At 48.4% G+C, this 17,956-nt stretch overlaps 4 protein-coding genes across 6 annotated transcripts; 3 read left to right on the top strand and 1 right to left on the bottom strand.

Moving 5' to 3' along the window:
- Positions 1 to 760: 760 nt before the first annotated feature.
- On the top strand, positions 761 to 3,388 carry lyset (lysosomal enzyme trafficking factor). Its single transcript, XM_086189281.1, has 3 exons — positions 761 to 890; positions 1,654 to 1,868; positions 2,286 to 3,388. The coding sequence occupies exon 3, from the start codon at positions 2,294 to 2,296 to the stop codon at positions 2,681 to 2,683; it is 390 nt and encodes a 129-aa protein (XP_086045407.1). The 5' UTR covers positions 761 to 890; positions 1,654 to 1,868; positions 2,286 to 2,293; the 3' UTR covers positions 2,684 to 3,388.
- On the top strand, positions 761 to 9,883 carry ubr7 (ubiquitin protein ligase E3 component n-recognin 7). Of its 3 annotated transcripts, none has more exons than XM_086189277.1 (12): positions 761 to 890; positions 4,928 to 5,057; positions 5,145 to 5,278; positions 5,407 to 5,467; positions 6,670 to 6,765; positions 6,848 to 6,901; positions 7,425 to 7,530; positions 7,608 to 7,729; positions 7,986 to 8,150; positions 9,246 to 9,411; positions 9,493 to 9,554; positions 9,639 to 9,883. In XM_086189277.1, exons 2-12 carry the CDS (start codon positions 4,938 to 4,940, stop codon positions 9,729 to 9,731), a joined length of 1,179 nt encoding a protein of 392 aa, XP_086045403.1. In that variant the 5' UTR covers positions 761 to 890; positions 4,928 to 4,937; the 3' UTR covers positions 9,732 to 9,883. The 3 variants fall into 3 exon arrangements, with proteins under 3 accessions (XP_086045403.1, XP_086045405.1, XP_086045406.1); XM_086189279.1 differs by lacking the exon at positions 761 to 890 and adding an exon at positions 3,793 to 4,063; XM_086189280.1 differs by lacking the exon at positions 761 to 890 and adding an exon at positions 4,367 to 4,390.
- LOC147243361 (uncharacterized) lies at positions 3,104 to 4,185 on the bottom strand. The gene is made up of 2 exons (XM_086189282.1): positions 3,822 to 4,185; positions 3,104 to 3,412 (listed from the first exon to the last, which is right to left on the bottom strand). Exons 1-2 carry the CDS (start codon positions 4,030 to 4,032, stop codon positions 3,318 to 3,320), a joined length of 306 nt encoding a protein of 101 aa, XP_086045408.1. The 5' UTR covers positions 4,033 to 4,185; the 3' UTR covers positions 3,104 to 3,317.
- Positions 9,884 to 11,680: 1,797 nt separating the features above from the next.
- LOC147243359 (uncharacterized) lies at positions 11,681 to 13,180 on the top strand. Its single transcript, XM_086189991.1, has 2 exons — positions 11,681 to 11,897; positions 12,936 to 13,180. The coding sequence occupies exons 1-2, from the start codon at positions 11,769 to 11,771 to the stop codon at positions 13,047 to 13,049; spliced, it is 243 nt and encodes an 80-aa protein (XP_086046117.1). The 5' UTR covers positions 11,681 to 11,768; the 3' UTR covers positions 13,050 to 13,180.
- The last annotated feature ends 4,776 nt before the right edge of the window (positions 13,181 to 17,956 follow it).

The following is a 17,956-nucleotide window of genomic DNA, read 5'->3' as shown; positions in this document are numbered from 1 at the left end:
AGGAAGTGGTCATGTCAAGGGTGAGGTACATTAGCAGTCCAACAGGAAGTGGTCATGTCAAGGGTGAGGTACATTAGCAGTCCAACAGGAAGTGGTCATGTCAAGGGTGAGGTACATTAGCAGTCCAACAGGAAGTGGTCATGTCAAGGGTGAGGTACATTAGCAGTCCAACAGGAAGTGGTCATGTCAAGGATGAGGTACATTAGCAGTCCAACAGGAAGTGGTCATGTCAAGGGTGAGGTACATTAGCAGTCCAACAGGAAGTGGTCATGTCAAGGATGAGGTACATTAGCAGTCCAACAGGAAGTGGTCATGTCAAGGGTGAGGTACATTAGCAGTCCAACAGGAAGTGGTCATGTCAAGGATGAGGTACATTAGCAGTCCAACAGGAAGTGGTCATGTCAAGGGTGAGGTACATTAGCAGTCCAACAGGAAGTGGTCATGTCAGGCCACTTAACCAAAAAGTCATTCATTTGGGAACATTTAAAAGCAAGAATGATTATTTCTCACTCGTCCTTCTCTGTTCTTGTTCTTTAGATTTCAGAGCAACATAACAAACCTTTGTTGGATTGAATGAGATAAAGTTCTTTAATGCTTTACGAGATGGAAATATTGTCGTCATAGTTACTTTTTTATTGTGATGAATGTCACTTTGGTTGGCACTCGAGCTCAATGTCGTTCAGCTTCCTTGTCGCTCATTGAGTGATTCAAAGCGCCTCAGTAACCTTGTTTGAACGGAAGGTGGCGCAGCACCTGTAATACGTCATCCAGGAACATCACATGACAAAACAGGAAGACAAGAGACGGAACTCATCGAACCGTCGGTACTGATCGAGGATTCTAAACGAGCAGAGGCAGAGCCCGACTCGCACTCGCCGGTGTGGAGAAAGGTAAGAGTTCACCGGGGCGTTAGCTTACCGGCTAACGGCTGCTGACGTCCCACTGACGGGGAGAAAGCAGCGAGCAAGATGGAGGCCGGCAGGCATCGGTAGAGACAGCTGGTGGTTCGAGTCCGCAGGGGTGAAGTCCGTCCTGCGTGTCCGGCGGTGTCCTTCACCGCACAGCGTTCAGATGTTCCCTTCACGGGAATGTGACCCGGGTTCAGTTCTGGAGGTTGTCAACGTGGGGTCTGGGATCCACCAGGGGTCCTCGGCAAGATTCGGACGAGTTCAGTGTTACAACCATTGAAATGTAGATCAGTGTTGTGGAGGAGACCACCTGGTCAGGTGTCCAGCGGCGTCCTCCGGTACCTGAAGGAGTGAACTACATTTGTTGGCGGAGGGACAAACACAGCAGCTGGAGGGAGTCGATATTCATGCCTGATGTTCGGTCGCTGATGCCTGGTCACGTGTGTTGTGCTGGAGCGACTGTGAAAGCTGCGCGAACATCAACTGCATTTTTATTGAATTTAGTTCCTTTAGTTGAACTTAAAATCAGTTAACAATTTCTCCTTTGCACAAATGTACCAGACACAGAGGAGCGGTAAGGACCGAACCACCGGGTCCCTGCTGGGCGGGACCTGAGGGTTCAGAATGTGACGTTTAGACAGTCTGTCTCTGAATGCATCAGTCCAGGTGTGTGTGTGTGTGTGTGTGTGTGTGTGTCTGTCTGCAAACGCTGGTCAAAGTGTTTGATGTCTCTCTCTCTTGACAGGAGGTGCAGCGAGTCCTCCTCCAGGGTTCCAGGCTTAGGGAGGTTCTGTTCTGTCCTAACCTAACCCTGATCCTTCAGACCAGCTGCTGCAGGATCCCGGTTCTCCTTAAGTCTGCTCTCCTTGTGTGGCTGGTGTGGTTCCGCCTTCCGGGTTTTGCAAAAACTGGTCTGCTGATGCAGGATGACACCAGGAACCGGTTCTATGAGTTAGCCAGGTAACGCCCACCTTACCCTGCAGGGTCTGAGCTCAGCAGTGAGACTCATGTTGGAGATGGATCATCATCCTGAATGCTGCCCATGTTCTGGAGTCTGTGGTGCTGTAGTAGCAGTACCAGTAGCAATTACAGCAAGTAGTTCGTAAGAAACTACGACAAGAACTTTATGACCAGTCAGAAGACAGACGTGGACTCCTTCAGGTCCTCACGCTGAGCACCAGAGTTCAGTCCCTTGTGGTGGTTCTCACTGGGTTCTTTGGTAGACCAGGACAGAGAACATGGCAGCGTTCTAGCTTTGGAGATGTTCTTCAAATGTTAAGTCTGGAGGCCAATTTGTCTCTAGTAGTACTGCAGTACTTGTACTAGTACTACACATTTATCCTGGTGTTGCTAACATCCTGCTTGTGTCTCTGGCAGCATGGAGGATGATGAACTTCCGTCAGAGGATGGGATGGGTGGGCGTGGCTCTCTACCTGTTGCTCAGCGTGCTGCTGGTGTACTACGTGTTTGATGTGCAGCGCTTCAGTTTGGAGCACGTGCAGAGCAGCAGGACCGGCCCGTCAGCTCCGCCCCCCGTCATCAGTTTGAGTCAGAGCATTCGGGCTCGCCTGCCGCCGCTTCCTGTCTGGATGTGGGCGTCGGTCTTCCTGCTGCCCTACCTGCAGCTCTTCCTCTTCCTCTTCTCCTGCACCAGGGCCGACCCTCACGCCATCGGCTACTGCGTCCTGCCGTTCTGTCTCGCGCTGCTCTGCAGCCGCCGCCACGCTGCAGGCAAACCATCCAATCACAACGGTCCACCACTGATTGACACGTAGTCAGGTGGGGCCGGAGGTGGAGGAGTGACGCAGGAAGAAAACTACTTGTGATGTCATTTCCTGTGTGCCTTTAAACAAAACATTTTATGGATTTTACACTTGTTGACCAGAGCCTAGACTGTCAGGTTGCAGTGAACTGTGGGGAAATGCCTGCCCTCATCGTGGACTGTCAGGTGTGATGATCTTACTACTGTCTGCAGCTGTCAATCATTGACCTCGCTTTTAATTCTTTTCTGGAGCAACGCCACAGAGAATCCTACGGGGGGGGGGGGGGCTTGACCCAGCGGCAGCTCACTGTGGCAGCAGAACCGGACTGTTGCCTAGGCAACACCGACCAGCCATCAGGAATTCTCTGTGACTGTGGTACTCTTACTTTGATACTTTTGTATTTGAAATCATGAGTCACTTGATGCACACTGGTTACCATGACAACTTTAGTACTTCAATAAATTGAAACAAGACAAAGAAAGAAAGCCCTCCTCCAGTTTTTACAGACGCTGGGTGGTCGTTCACAGCAGCGCTGGTGGCTGCCAGCTCCAACACCTGAGGAGGCGTTCAGGCCCACACACCTGGAGCTGCTTTCTACCTGCCGGGGCTCCGGGGTGACAGCAGTCCCCTGTGGTCGTCCAGGGGTTCAGGGTTTGGGTCTTTTAGCAGGAGGTTGTAAGTCCGAGTTTAATGGATCCTCTGGATCATCGTCCTCGTCGCTGTCCTCCTCCTCCTCCTCACCTGAGCAGGTGAGACAACTGATCAGGAATGTGCATCTCAACCAAAACCTGGGGATTTTAACGAGATGTGAAACTCCAAACCCATTTGTGTTCTACAGTTTTCGAAGGCGTTTTACTAAAATCAGCTTCTGCAGCACTGCTCAGACCTGAAGCTGAAGTCTGCTCGACCTGGCACTTGAGAACTATTCACTTATGATGTGTAAGGTCACGTGATGAGGCTGCAGCCGCCAACAAAGCACGTTGTAATCATCGAAAGATCCACAACCGCGTTCATATGAGCTGTTCCAGCTACCGGAAGGTGAGGCGATGAGGTTACGAGGAACACGGACTGCAAGTACTGGGTATCCGGAGCATTTGCGGGTTTGTTCCGGGACATCCCGTGTCCGTGAAGGCAGCAGCAGTGCGCTCACCGTCTGCGCAGCCTCCGCGTGCTCTTTCCCGCTCCACGAGCTCGGTGAGAACCGTCGACACCTTCCCGCTCACCTCGCGGATCCCGTCGACCAGGGCGGGGAGGTTGTTCTCCGTGTGGACGCTGATGTTCTGCCTCCGTCCGTCCCTCAGCTTCAGCTCTGCGAACACTGTCACGCTCGCCATCTTTTCTACAACGTCCGTTGACGTCATCACGCACAGGCCGCTCGCTCCAGGGGATTTGGTGAGAATTTAACTCGCAGAATGTTTCAGATATTAGGACGGCCCAACTTCTGTGTCCGATCATTACTTTGTTATTTCACCCCCACTGAAGCGAAATTATGATTCTTCAAAACTGTGACCTCTGACCCCACAATACCGCCAAATACAATCCGCGGAAGTAAACCGGATGTTGTCGTTCCTGCTAACAGCAGCCTCAGAGATACGATCACCTGGAACAGACCGAGCGTGTTTTTGTCGGTGGTGTTAGCGGCGGGATTGTTGGCCGTGAAACCGACGGGACAGACGGCGGGAAGCCACCCGGATTCAGTCTCGTTTCCATTCTCAGTCGGTGAGTGCGTAAGAGGCACGGAGCTAAACTAGTTAGCATGGGAGCGCAGATCCCGGTTGTGTTTACTGTTGGAGCTAAATGAAGCTACCGGGAGCGCGAGCGGGGTTCTGAACGGACGGGTTCTTTTGGTGAGGTTCTGACGGGTCGCAGTGTCAACATGTCCACCAGCCACTAGTTAGTAGAACCATTAGTTGTCTGGTAGTTGCACGGAGTTCTGCACACATCCAAGACTGGAGCACTGATGCTCGAAGAGTAGTAGTACTGCACAGTGTACTGTAGTAACAGGTGTTTCATCGTTCAAGTACCAATGCTGTAATGCAGTATTATACAGGTTGTACTGCAAACCAAACGCATGTGAAGGCAGTAAAATCTGAAGTTAGTTCAAGTGTTAAAGTAGAAGTGCTGGACTCTTCATGTGTGATTGAGTGTGACGTCAACATTGAAGTGCTGATGGGAACTTCGTCTGACACTGCGTTGCTTGGTGTGTCCACCTGTTTGTGTTCATGTTCTGTTGTTTTGTTTTGTTTTTTCTGGAAGCGACGAGGCGATGACGTCCGAGGAGCCGACGGTGTCTCTGGTGGACGTCCTGGAGGAGGACGAGGAGCTGGAGGAGGAAGCATCAGCCGTGCTGGCGGGAAGCGACTCGGATCACTGCTCCTATCCACAGGTGACTGAGACCTGGTAGGACAGGTGAGATCCTCAGGTGACGACTAGCTGATGCTTTGTGTGTGTGTGTGTGTGTGTGTGCGCGCAGGGCTACGTGAAGCGTCAGGCTCTGTACGCCTGCAACACCTGCACACCAAAGGGAGGCGAGGCGGCAGGCGTGTGTTTGGCGTGTTCATACAAGTGTCATGAAGGTCACGACCTTTTTGAGCTCTACACCAAGAGGTGACCACTCCCCCCCACTGTCTCTGCTCTTCTCTTGACATCAGAAACTTTATCATCCTTTGAAACTGTTGATCAGCTGAGTGACCACTGGACTCGTGTCATGGATCCTGACTTCTTCTTCTCTGCAGGAACTTCCGCTGTGACTGTGGGAACAGGAAGTTCAGCGGGCAGCAGTGTAAACTTCATCCTGTGAGTTCCCAAACACCAACGGAAGAGAACCAGCACCTCAGTCCAGGAGAACACACAGAAGTGAACTCCTCCTCTACGCCACTGGCCCTCCAAGACACTCACACACGCACTCACCCACACACGCACTCACTCACTCAAACACACAGTCACTCACTCACACACTCACTCACACACGCCCTCACTCACACACGCCCTCACTCACACACGCACTCACCCACGCCCTCACTCACACACTCACTCACTCACTCACACACACTCTCACACACACACACGCTCACTCACGCACTCACTCACCCACGCCCTCACTCACTCACACACACTCACTCACTCACACTCACTCACTCACACACACTCACTCACTCACACTCACACACTCTAAATAGGGGCTGTTTACCAATATTCTAAATTAAAATTTGCCTTCCATCAGTAAGAAACACTCATGAATCCCAGTGAGGGAGGAAAAGGTGAACCAGCGTGATGACCAGATGTGTGTGTTCATAACCATAGAAGACTCCCTCGTTCTGAAATGGGCTGTAAAATAATAATGACAATAAAAAATACGTTATTAGTCCCACACAGGGGAAATTTAAATAGTTTCAGCAACATTAACAGAGGGAAGAAGAAAGAAAAATATAAATTAAGAGAAAGAAAATATTTAGGAAATAAGAAAAAAATATTAGCATTTATACTGGACAATTTACAAAAACAATTATTAATACTTTATTAAACCCTGCTGTGACATCACCTGGATGTTCATTTACATGATGTGTTCAGATTGATATTTGAGTGAGTGAGTGTGTGTGTGCGTGCGTGTGTGTGTGTGTGTGTGCGTGCGCGCGCCACTTTTGACAGATGCTGGTACCTCATTGTGCACTTGCAGTACTGAAGTGTACCAGAGGGAGGCAGCAGTGTTTAGCCTGCCAAAGCAGATTTAGACCAATCAGCAGCCAGAATGATCCCCTGCTGCTGTCACCTCAGTGTGTGAGGTTGATTGACAGATGTCTGTCAAAAGGAACTAGGTTTTAAATGATCAGTTCAGTTTAGTAACCTTGAGACGCTTCAACATCAACATGAGCCTGGCGTGTAGCAGCGTCGTCTTCCTTGTAAATGAGATTTTCAGTGTGTCACGTGTTTTAGGCGTGTTGTAGGCATGTTGAGAGCAGCGGGTCACACAGAAATATCGTTTCCTCTGTGTGTTGTAGGATAAAGAGGAAGCCAACAGCCTGAACAAGTACAGCCACAACTTCTTTGGCGTGTACTGCACCTGCGGCCGGCCCTACCCGGACCCAGATGACCCGGTGAGACGCTCGCCGCCTCCTCACTGGCCCGCCGGGTCCTGTTCCAGCCGTGTCTCACTGTGATTGGCTGACTGTGTTTCAGGTGGAGGATGAAATGATTCAGTGTGTGGTGTGTGAGGACTGGCTGCACGGCAGGGTGAGTAGCAACCAGACTGGCTGCTGTGGACGAGTGGATATGAAATGTTTCCCTTCATCTCGCGGTGTGACATCATTCACGGTGAAACACTCTGCAAACGTGTAGCACCTCGCTGCAGTAGTGTGAAACAGACTGAACCCAATCATGAAATGTTCTTGAGCAGGATCGAGTTCTTAGGCTTCACTGATTAGACCTCGTTCAGTGAGTTACAAACCGCCATCAGGTTTGCTTCCTGTCTGTCAGACTGAATTGAGGGCAAAATAAGTCCTACCATGCTCAGGAACAAATTTCATGCTTGGTTCCGCTGCGTTCAGCGACACCGTAGCCTCCTCCACACTTCCGGAGCTAGGTCACTAGCTAGCATTAGCGCTGGCTACTGCTAGCAATGCGGTTACTGCAGCACCAGAACGAGAAGACGCTACTCACAGTTTTTGGAGCGTCTTAAGTTTCCTTGTGATTTATGACCCGAGACCCGCGTGCTGCCCTCATTGGCCGCCGCCCTCACCTGTGTTTGTCACAACAGCACCTGGGCTGTGTGGTTCCAGACTGCGTGGAGCTGCAGGAGATGATCTGCGAGTCCTGTATGAACAAGAGCCCTTTCCTCTGGACCTACGCTGCCCACCTGGCAGGTAAACGCGCCTGAGTCGTCTACAGATTTACCACCGAGTTCAGAAAATCCAAATTTAGACCGTAGCTTCCTGTCCAGTTCCAGGTCCCACAGTGGCAGCTGAGGTGAAGGAGGAGACAGGAGGAGGAGACCAGGCCAACACAACCCTGAGTCCACCTGAGGACGGGAGCAAACCAGACCTGACAGACATCAGGTCAAAGGTTATTATCGGTGTTAGTACGTGATGATGTTTGTAAATGTCAGCTGTCAGCTGATCAGCCCTGATGATGGCGCAATGGTGATGTAACAATGTTTTAAAGGCTCCAGCTGAGTGAGTCCCGCCTCCTTGCTAAAGCTTTGACTTGTCAATACCGGACCGATCATGAATCGATCCAGTCTAACTGGTAAATGTATGTCTTGCCTCAATCGTCCATACTTCTGATCAGTGTGGTTGACTGGTTATCAATAACCTGTAAGGTTGATGATGTCATCGAGCCCAGCTGTAAGCGCAGTCGCCAGGTGGCAGAGCCAAGTTGCAAACTGAAGGATCTGCAGGAGTCCAGTCAGAAGCGAGTGCGGTCCGGAGCCGTGTTCTGGCCGTCAGCGTGGCGCTCCAAACTCTGCTCCTGCAACGACTGTCAGGTAAAGCACACACATCTGAGCTCCCATTGGCTGAGGGACTGATGATGTCACTGTGAGGTCTCAGAATGTGGTGATGAGTAAGTTGTGTCAGTATACAGCGCAGATTGACGTTAGCGTAGCTGCTAGCAAGCAACAGCTGCTAGTGGTGGTGAACGTCAACTCGCGAGCAAACATGGCCGAACGTCTGTTTGACCTCAAGCGTTATACGAACATGTTGAAACTTGTCTGTTGTCAGAAGAAGTTCTACCTCGCTGTTCTACGTCGTCCCTCAATAAACCCGTGGGAGGATGTCATTTTTAGCCTGGCAGGACCAATAACATGGAGCCGTTGTCTCCATCTCTTCCGCGTGCTCCACCAGTCGTTCTGATGGAACAGGAAGTCAGAGCAGCAAAACGTGACGCTCAACTCAGGGAATGTTGGCGAAGGTCCAGTAACAAGTAAACATCATCAAACCCCCTCCACCTGTCAGTCACGTCCGTCTTGTTGACGCCAGCTAACGTGAGCGGGGAACAACAGCACGGCGCTCCTTACAGCGGAACTCCGTTGGTTCTCATGAAGGCTGCGAGCGTGAGGCTTCCTTGTGGGTTGTTGTTGTTTACGTCCTTGTTTATAAACAGGGGTGCACATAAGTGGTCCGCGTGCGCGCATGCGTAAGGAACCTGGACAAACGCGCTCGGCTTCAAAGGCTTTTATACGCTTTTGCGTACAGACTGCGACCGACCGACCGCGGGGAAAAGCACTTCTCAAAATGTCAAAGAGACAAAGACCCCTTCACGAATAAATTATTTGTGAAGGGGAGGGGGGAACACGAAAATAATTACTTAGCGGGGCCTGTCTCTTTGACATTTTGAGAAGTGCTTTTCCCCGCGGTCGGTCGGTCGCAGTCGGTACGCAAAAGCGTATAAAAGCCTTTGAAGCCGAGCGCATTTGTCCAGGTTCCTTACGCATGCGCGCACGCGGACCACTTATGTGCACCCCTGTTTATAATCCAAGGAGGGTGTGGCCTGATAGACGGACAGAAAGGCAGTTTGTCATTGTGTGTGTGTGTGTGTGTGTGTGTGTGTGTGTGTGTGTGTGTGTGTGTGTGTGTGTCAGGAGAGTCTGTCTGAGGCTGGCCTCTCCTTCCTGCTGGATGAGTCCGACACCGTCCTCGCTTACGAGAATAAAGGCAAGACCAATGAACAGAGCCAGCAAGGTCACGACCCTCTGATGTCAGCACTGGACAACCTGAACCGTGTGCAGCAGCTGGAGATCATACACGGTAAACACAAGAACACGCATGACGCTCTGTGTGTGTTGCCTCCCTTCTGTCGGCCATATTTGGTTTCTCTCTGTGTCTCAGGCTACAACGACATGAAAACAGAACTGAAGGACTTCCTGCAGAGGTTCGCCGCAGAAGGAAAGGTGAGCGGAGGTCAAACCGGCGTCCTCCAGTGATCACCTGCTCTCACCTGCTGGTCATGTGACTTGCTGTCTTCTCTCTGTTAGGTGGTGACTCCTGATGACATCCGTCAGTTCTTTGAGCAGCAGCAAACTCGCAAAAGAAGTCGAGACGGCGCCGGACGTTTCTACTGCCCCTGATGACCTCTGACCTTCCCCGCCCTCCGCTTGTCCGTCTTCTGCCGTGTTGTGTTGGTGACGCGCTGCTGGAGCTTTGATGGACGTTGTAAAGTTTTACTTGTCAGCATCATGAACGTCTGTGTTTCCTTTTTAATTAAAAATAAAATGATGTAAAAAAAAAAAAAATTAAGCCGAGTCCTGTTTCACCTTCTTGACGTTTCCGTGGAGACGGCGAGCAGCCGTCAATCAGGTGACTCAAAGAATCCATGATATGACCTGGAGATTGAAGTTCAGCTGCCTGACTCACTTCATTCATCCACACGAGAGAAATCTGTCGCTCTGAAAGTTCCAAGAATGAATTAATAATTTAGTGTTTGGAGGAAAAGCAGCTCTTTGATCTAACTCGTTCCCTCAAGTTAGTGTGGGACGCATCGCCAAGAAATCGGTTTATTTCTCTTTCTGAGTGTGAGATTGTGTGTGAGGCAGGGACATGGTCCTGTGTGAGTGTGTGTGTGAGGCAGGGACATGGTCCTGTGTGAGTGTGTGTATGAGGCAGAGATGTGGTCCTGTGTGTGTGTGCGTGTGTGTATGAGGCAGAGATGTGGTCATGTGTGTGTGTGTGTGTGTGTGAGGCAGAGACGTGGTCCTGTGTGTGTGTGTGAGACAGAGACGTGGTCCTGTGTGTGTGTGTGTGTGTGTGTGTGTGTGTGTGTGTGTGTATGAGGCAGAGACGTGGTCCTGTGTGTGTGTGAGTGAGACAGAGACGTTGACCTGTGTGTGTGTGTGTGTGTGTGTGTGTGTGTGTATGAGGCAGAGACGTGGTCCTGTGTGTGTGTGAGTGAGACAGAGACGTTGACCTGTGTGTGTGTGTGTGTGTGTGTGTGAGACAGAGACGTGGTCCTGTGTGTGTGTGTGTGTGTATGAGGCAGAGATGTGGTCCTGTGTGTGTGTGTGTGCGTGTGTGTGTGAGACAGACATGGTCCTGTGTGAGTGTGTGTATGAGGCAGAGATGTGGTCCTGTGTGTGTGTGTGTGCGTGTGTGTGTGTGTGCGTGTGTGTGAGGCAGAGATGTGGTCCTGTGTGTGTGTGAGGCAGAGATGTGGTCCTGTGTGTGTGTGTGCGTGTGTGTGTGAGACAGACATGGTCCTGTGTGAGTGTGTGTATGAGGCAGAGATGTGGTCCTGTGTGTGTGTGTGTGTGTGTGTGTGAGGCAGAGATGTGGTCCTGTGTGTGTGTGTGCGTGTGTGTGTGTGTGTGTGTGTGTGCGTGTGTGTGAGGCAGAGATGTGGTCTTGTGTGTGTGTGTGCGTGTGTGTGTGTGTGTGTGTGCGTGTGTGTGAGGCAGAGATGTGGTCTTGTGTGTGTGTGTGTGTGTGTGTGCGTGTGTGTGAGGCAGAGACGTGGTCCTGTGTGTCCTCTGATCTTTGTTCTGATCCTTAACAGATTTGTGCCAGCAGCTCTGGTCTGTCACTTCAAACACATCATCATCACCATCATCATCATCATCATCATCTTCATCATCTTCATCATCATCATCATCATCTTCATCATCATCTTCATCATCATCATCATCTTCATCATCATCTTCTTCATCTTCATCATCATCACCATCATCATCATCATCATCATCTTCATCATCTTCATCATCTTCATCATCATCATCATCATCATCTCCATCATCATCATCATCATCATCATCATCTTCATCATCATCTTCATCATCATCATCATCTTCATCATCATCTTCATCATCATCTTCTTCATCTTCATCATCATCATCATCATCATCATCATCTTCATCTTCATCATCATCATCTTCATCTTCATGTGCAGAGGGAATCTAATCAGCTGGATTGTTTGACTGGTGACCAGCTGCTCCGACTGTTTACAGACCCCCCCACCTCTCCCCCATGGTGCTGCTCCTCCCCCTCCTCTTCCTCCTCCTCTCCCGTCTCCCTTCAGTGTGGATGAGCAGCTGGACGTGAACACATCGACCCTCAGGACTCTCACAGGTGCTCCTCAGCCAGCAGGTGTTGGTGACGGTGGTGGTTTCGTGACGATGGCGAGCGGCATCCTGAGGTCAGTTGGAGGCACCTCCCTGGCGTCTCTGACTCGCCCGAGCAAGATCCTGAAGGAGTCCAGGTCAGGGATCTACAGCAAGCCTCCCAAACACCGGATCAGCGCCGGGGTGAGATCACCTGCAGTCCAGTAACAGTCCAGCAAACCTGACTGGTACCAGTCAGTAGGACTGGGTTTTCTCCTGCGGTACTTTTACTTTAGTAGTCGTGAGTACTGGCAGATACCTGCTGGTTCAGGACCCCAGGCAGATTTCCGGGGTCCGGTTTCTTTCAGATGTGGTGAAGCTGTCTTGAGGCGGTTAAATCGGGTCAAACTCCATTTTGGTTTGTTAGTTTTTCTTTTCAGGTCAAACCAGTTTGAGTTGGTGAAACATTTCCTTCAAAACACAGCAGCAGAAAATCAACGCCTCTGATGGCATCACCAGGGGGGCGGAGTCTGTCAGCGGAGGGTGAACGCGCTCTCCTGGTTTAGCACTGTTACTCTGGCTGGTCTTGATTCCCTGTCAGCAAATTTGGTTTTGCTCCGTTTGTACACAAATGACAAAATTCACACTTCAGATTAAACGAGAAATTTGGTCGCCCAGCGCCATGATGCGTTCCCGCCACGCTGACCTCGACCTTTGGCCTCCGAAATGTTTTCAGGTCGCGTCTGAATCCTGATGGATGTTTTCTCCTCAGTCTAAAGAAATTCCCCACAGGCACCCCGGACATTTTGTGTTGATGGCGACCCGAGACGTTTATGTCCGTAGCGTGCGGCGCCTCTGACATCACACACCAGTGGAACTTCTGACTACTTGAAGAGATGTGAACATTTAATGAGAAATATTTCGTAATGATTTCAAACTCAACGACTCCACCGGGAGGCCAAACTGTGGGAGGCACTGCTTTTAATATTTCGGATATAAATCATTGGAAAAAGAAACGACGAGCGTCAAACGGCGAGCGTCAAACGGCGGCTTCAGCCTGTCAGACACTTCAAGCGACAGCCCTATCACTCATTAATCCTCTCATGCAAGTTTTATAGGGTTAGCCTAGCCTAGAGCCTAGCTTAGCATACCGTGCTTTTTTTTCTCACTGGATTCTGTCGCAGTGAGGTCACGTGATGACCTCGGCTCTAATCGGTTCTTTTTTTTTTCTCTCTCCGACAGCAAAGTTTCTTCGTCATGTCGGTGTTTGCGGTGGCCATGTTTACCCCGGCCGCCTGGATCCTCCATCACCTGCCGGAGTACCACCAGAGATCCCGCCACACGCCCAGGTCCTGACCGCCGCTGCTCCTCTCCCTCCGCAGGGGGAGTTCACTTCATCATCGTCACGGATTCCGATGATATTAATCCATAAATGCATCCTCGAAAAAAAATTGTACACCATTATTGACATGAAATAAAATGTCCTGAGTCACTAAATGATGCTGTCAGGTGTGTCACATGTTCTTCCTCAGCAGGTGAGGGGGAGGAGGAGGTGACCTGGAACTGAGCTCAGGTCAGTTTCAACGACGCCAGCAGATTAAAATCACTGTTGATGTGAAAACCTCCCAGGTTTGGGCTCAAATCCAACACAAGAATCTGAGGACAGGCGAATGTGATGGAAGCAGAAATGGCGGACAGGAAAACTGGAGCAAAAAGGTCGTTTTGTTTGTTTCCCCTCAAACGGAAGAACGGATCAACGTTTTAACCCTCAGTCACTTTACATTTGAATCCTTGATTATTTTACAATCAAAGACTTTAAAAAAAACGAGACAAAGTTGCACTGTGAACACATCCACATTTGACCCTCAAAGTCAGATCAAAGGAGGGAGAGACAGACAGGAAGGCTTTGGTTCTGAGTTCTGTTTGTTGTCACTCTCTTTATTTCCATGATTTTTTACAAATCTGAAAGTGTGGAACCTCCAAAATAATTAGCAGTGACACGAAGTGTTCCTTCCTCTCATCACTCTTAATGAAACCTCACATCTCCACAGGCACATGCAGGATATGACATCATAACTGAGCAGTGTAAGGATAGAAATACATATATACAAATACACATATATAGATATATAAATACACATATAAATACACATATAGATATATAAATACACATATAAATACACATATACAGATACATAAATACATATATACATATATACATATACAAATACACATATATAGATATATAAATACACATATAAATACACATATATACATACATAAATACACATATATAGATATATAAATACAAATATAGATACATAAATACACATATATAGATATATAAATACACATATATAGATATATAAATACAAATATAGATATATAAATACACATATATAGATATATAAATACACATATAGATATATAAATACACATATATAGATACATATATAGATACATAAATACACATATATAGATATATAAATACACATATAGATATATAAATACACATATAGATATATAAATACACATATAGATATATAAATACACATATAGATACATAAATACACATATATAGATATATAAATACACATATATAGATATATAAATACACATATAGATACATAAATCCACATATATAGATATATAAATACACATATAGATATATAAATACACATATAGATACATAAACACACATATATAGATATATAAATACACATATATAGATATATAAATACACATATATAGATATATAAATACACATATATAGATACATAAATACACATATATAGATATATAAATACACATATAGATACATAAATCCACATATATAGATATATAAATCCACATATATAGATATATAAATCCACATATAGATACATAAATCCACATATATCGATATATAGATATCAGACTGCTCCCTCACAACAGCACGATCCCTTCAAGCTTAAATTTTAATTCCAGGGATGAAACTGACGGGATAATAAAAGTGGAACCAGGATCATGTCAGAGCAACCTTGTGTGTTCCTCCTGCGGTCTTCAGTCGTCCAGTGGAGACGTGAGAACACTCAAGAACTCAGCTGAGAACCGCCAGTAAAGTTCTCCAAACAGGAAGAGTTGACGTGAGGTTGCACTTTGTGTGTTTGTGTTCTGAGCAGGAATGTGGCTCCGTTTACTTTTGTCTCTGATTTAATCACTTCCTGTGTGACCAAAAGAATTCCCACGGAGATGAAAACCTCTGGACATCTTCCTGCTCCTCCTCCTCCTCCTCATCATCATCATGTTGGTTTTCAGAGGTCTTCTACATGTTTCGCGTTCTGGATCCTAAGTTTACTCGATAATTCAATTAAACACAAGAAAATCTGATCCAGGGGAACAAAATATCATTAGAACTGAAGAAGAACGTCTTCAAACCTAGAAACACGTTCTGGTTGTAGAATGTCAGGTTCCCTCTTGTTCTACAGCATCAGATCCACCAGTAAACACCAGACTGGTGGAGATTGGAGGTTCAGTTCTACATCAGATCCACCAGTAAACACCAGACTGGTGGATGGTGGAGGTTCAGGTCTACATCAAATCCACCAGTAAACACCAGACTGGTGGATGGTGGAGATTCAGTTCTACATCAGATCCACAAGTAAACACCAGACCGCTGGATGGTGGAGGTTCAGGTCTACATCAGATCCCCCAGTAAACACCAGACTGGTGAATGGTGGAGGTTCAGTTCTACATCAGATCCACCAGTAAACACCAGACCGGTGGATGGTGGAGGTTCAGTTCTACATCAGATCCACCAGTAAACACCAGACCGGTGGATGTTGGAGGTTCAGGTCTACATCAGATCCACCAGTAAACACCAGACCGGTGGATGCTGGAGGTTCAGTTCTACATCAGATCCACCAGTAAACACCAGACTGGTGGATGGTGGAGGTTCAGGTCTACATCAAATCCACCAGTAAACACCAGACTGGTGGATGGTGGAGGTTCAGTTCTACATCAAATCCACCAGTAAACACCAGACTGGTGGATGGTGGAGGTTCAGTTCTACATCAGATCCACCAGTAAACACCAGACCGCTGGATGGTGGAGGTTCAGGTCTACATCAGATCCCCCAGTAAACACCAGACTGGTGAATGGTGGAGGTTCAGTTCTACATCAGATCCACCAGTAAACACCAGACCGGTGGATGGTGGAGGTTCAGTTCTACATCAGATCCACCAGTAAACACCAGACCGGTGGATGTTGGAGGTTCAGGTCTACATCAGATCCACCAGTAAACACCAGACCGGTGGATGGTGGAGGTTCAGGACTACATCAGATCCACTAGTAAACACAAGACTGGTGGAGGTTCAGTTCCACATCAGATCCACCAGTAAACCCCAGACTAATCGAAGTTGGAGGTTCAGGTCTACATCAGATCCACCAGTAAACACCAGACCGGTGGATGGTGGAGGTTCAGGTCTACATCAGATCCACCAGTAAACACCAGACCGGTGGATGGTGGAGGTTCAGTTCTACATCAGATCCACCAGTAAACACCAGACCGGTGGATGGTGGAGGTTCAGGTCTACATCAGATCCCCCAGTAAACACCAGACTGGTGAATGGTGGAGGTTCAGTTCTACATCAGATCCACCAGTAAACACCAGACCGGTGGATGGTGGAGGTTCAGTTCTACATCAGATCCACCAGTAAACACCAGACCGGTGGATGTTGGAGGTTCAGGTCTACATCAGATCCACCAGTAAACACCAGACCGGTGGATGCTGGAGGTTCAGTTCTACATCAGATCCACCAGTAAACACCAGACTGGTGGATGGTGGAGGTTCAGGTCTACATCAAATCCACCAGTAAACACCAGACTGGTGGATGGTGGAGGTTCAGTTCTACATCAAATCCACCAGTAAACACCAGACTGGTGGATGGTGGAGGTTCAGTTCTACATCAGATCCACCAGTAAACACCAGACCGCTGGATGGTGGAGGTTCAGGTCTACATCCGATCCCCCAGTAAACACCAGACTGGTGAATGGTGGAGGTTCAGTTCTACATCAGATCCACCAGTAAACACCAGACCGGTGGATGGTGGAGGTTCAGTTCTACATCAGATCCACCAGTAAACACCAGACCGGTGGATGTTGGAGGTTCAGGTCTACATCAGATCCACCAGTAAACACCAGACCGGTGGATGGTGGAGGTTCAGGACTACATCAGATCCACTAGTAAACACAAGACTGGTGGAGGTTCAGTTCCACATCAGATCCACCAGTAAACCCCAGACTAATCGAAGTTGGAGGTTCAGGTCTACATCAGATCCACCAGTAAACACCAGACTGGTGGATGGTGGAGGTTCAGTTCTACATCAGATCCACCAGTAAACACCAGACCGGTGGATGGTGGAGGTTCAGTTCTACATCAGATCCACCAGTAAACACCAGACCGGTGGATGGTGGAGGTTCAGGTCTACATCAGATCCACCAGTAAACACCAGACCGGTGGATGGTGGAGGTTCAGTTCTACATCAGATCCACCAGTAAACACCAGACCGGTGGATGGTGGAGGTTCAGGTCTACATCAGATGCACCAGTAAACACCAGACTGGTGGATGTCGGAGGTTCAGGTCTACATCAGATCCACTAGTAAACACAAGACTGGTGGAGATTGGAGGTTCAGTTCTACATCAGATCCACCAGTAAACATTAGACTGGTGGAGGTTCAGTTCTACATCAGATCCACCAGTAAACCCCAGACTGATCGAAGTTGGAGGTTCAGGTCTACATCAGATCCACCAGTAAACACCAGACTGGTGGATGGTGGAGGTTCAGGTCTACATCAGATCCACCAGTAAACACCAGACTGGTGGATGGTGGAGGTTCAGTTCTTCATCAGATCCACCAGTAAACACCAGACCGGTGGATGGTGGAGGTTCAGTTCTACATCAGATCCACCAGTAAACCCCCGACTGATGGAAGTTGGAGGTTCAGTTCTACATCAGATCCACCAGTAAACACCAGACTGGTGGATGGTGGAGGTTCAGGTCTACATCAGATCCACCAGTAAACACCAGACTGGTGGATGGTGGAGGTTCAGTTCTTCATCAGATCCACCAGTAAACACCAGACCGGTGGATGGTGGAGGTTCAGGTCTACATCAGATCCACCAGTAAACACCAGACCGGTGGATGGTGGAGGTTCAGTTCTACATCAGATCCAGCAGTAAACACCAGACCGGTGGATGGTGGAGGTTCAGTTCTACATCAGAT

The sequence above is a fragment of the Aulostomus chinensis genome, chromosome 20, assembly GCF_037954235.1.
Source record: "Aulostomus chinensis isolate RoL2024-O1b breed Wild chromosome 20, RoL_Achi_v1.0, whole genome shotgun sequence".
Classification (NCBI taxonomy): domain Eukaryota; kingdom Metazoa; phylum Chordata; class Actinopteri; order Syngnathiformes; family Aulostomidae; genus Aulostomus; species Aulostomus chinensis.
This window is presented reverse-complemented; position numbering and strand designations above follow the sequence as displayed.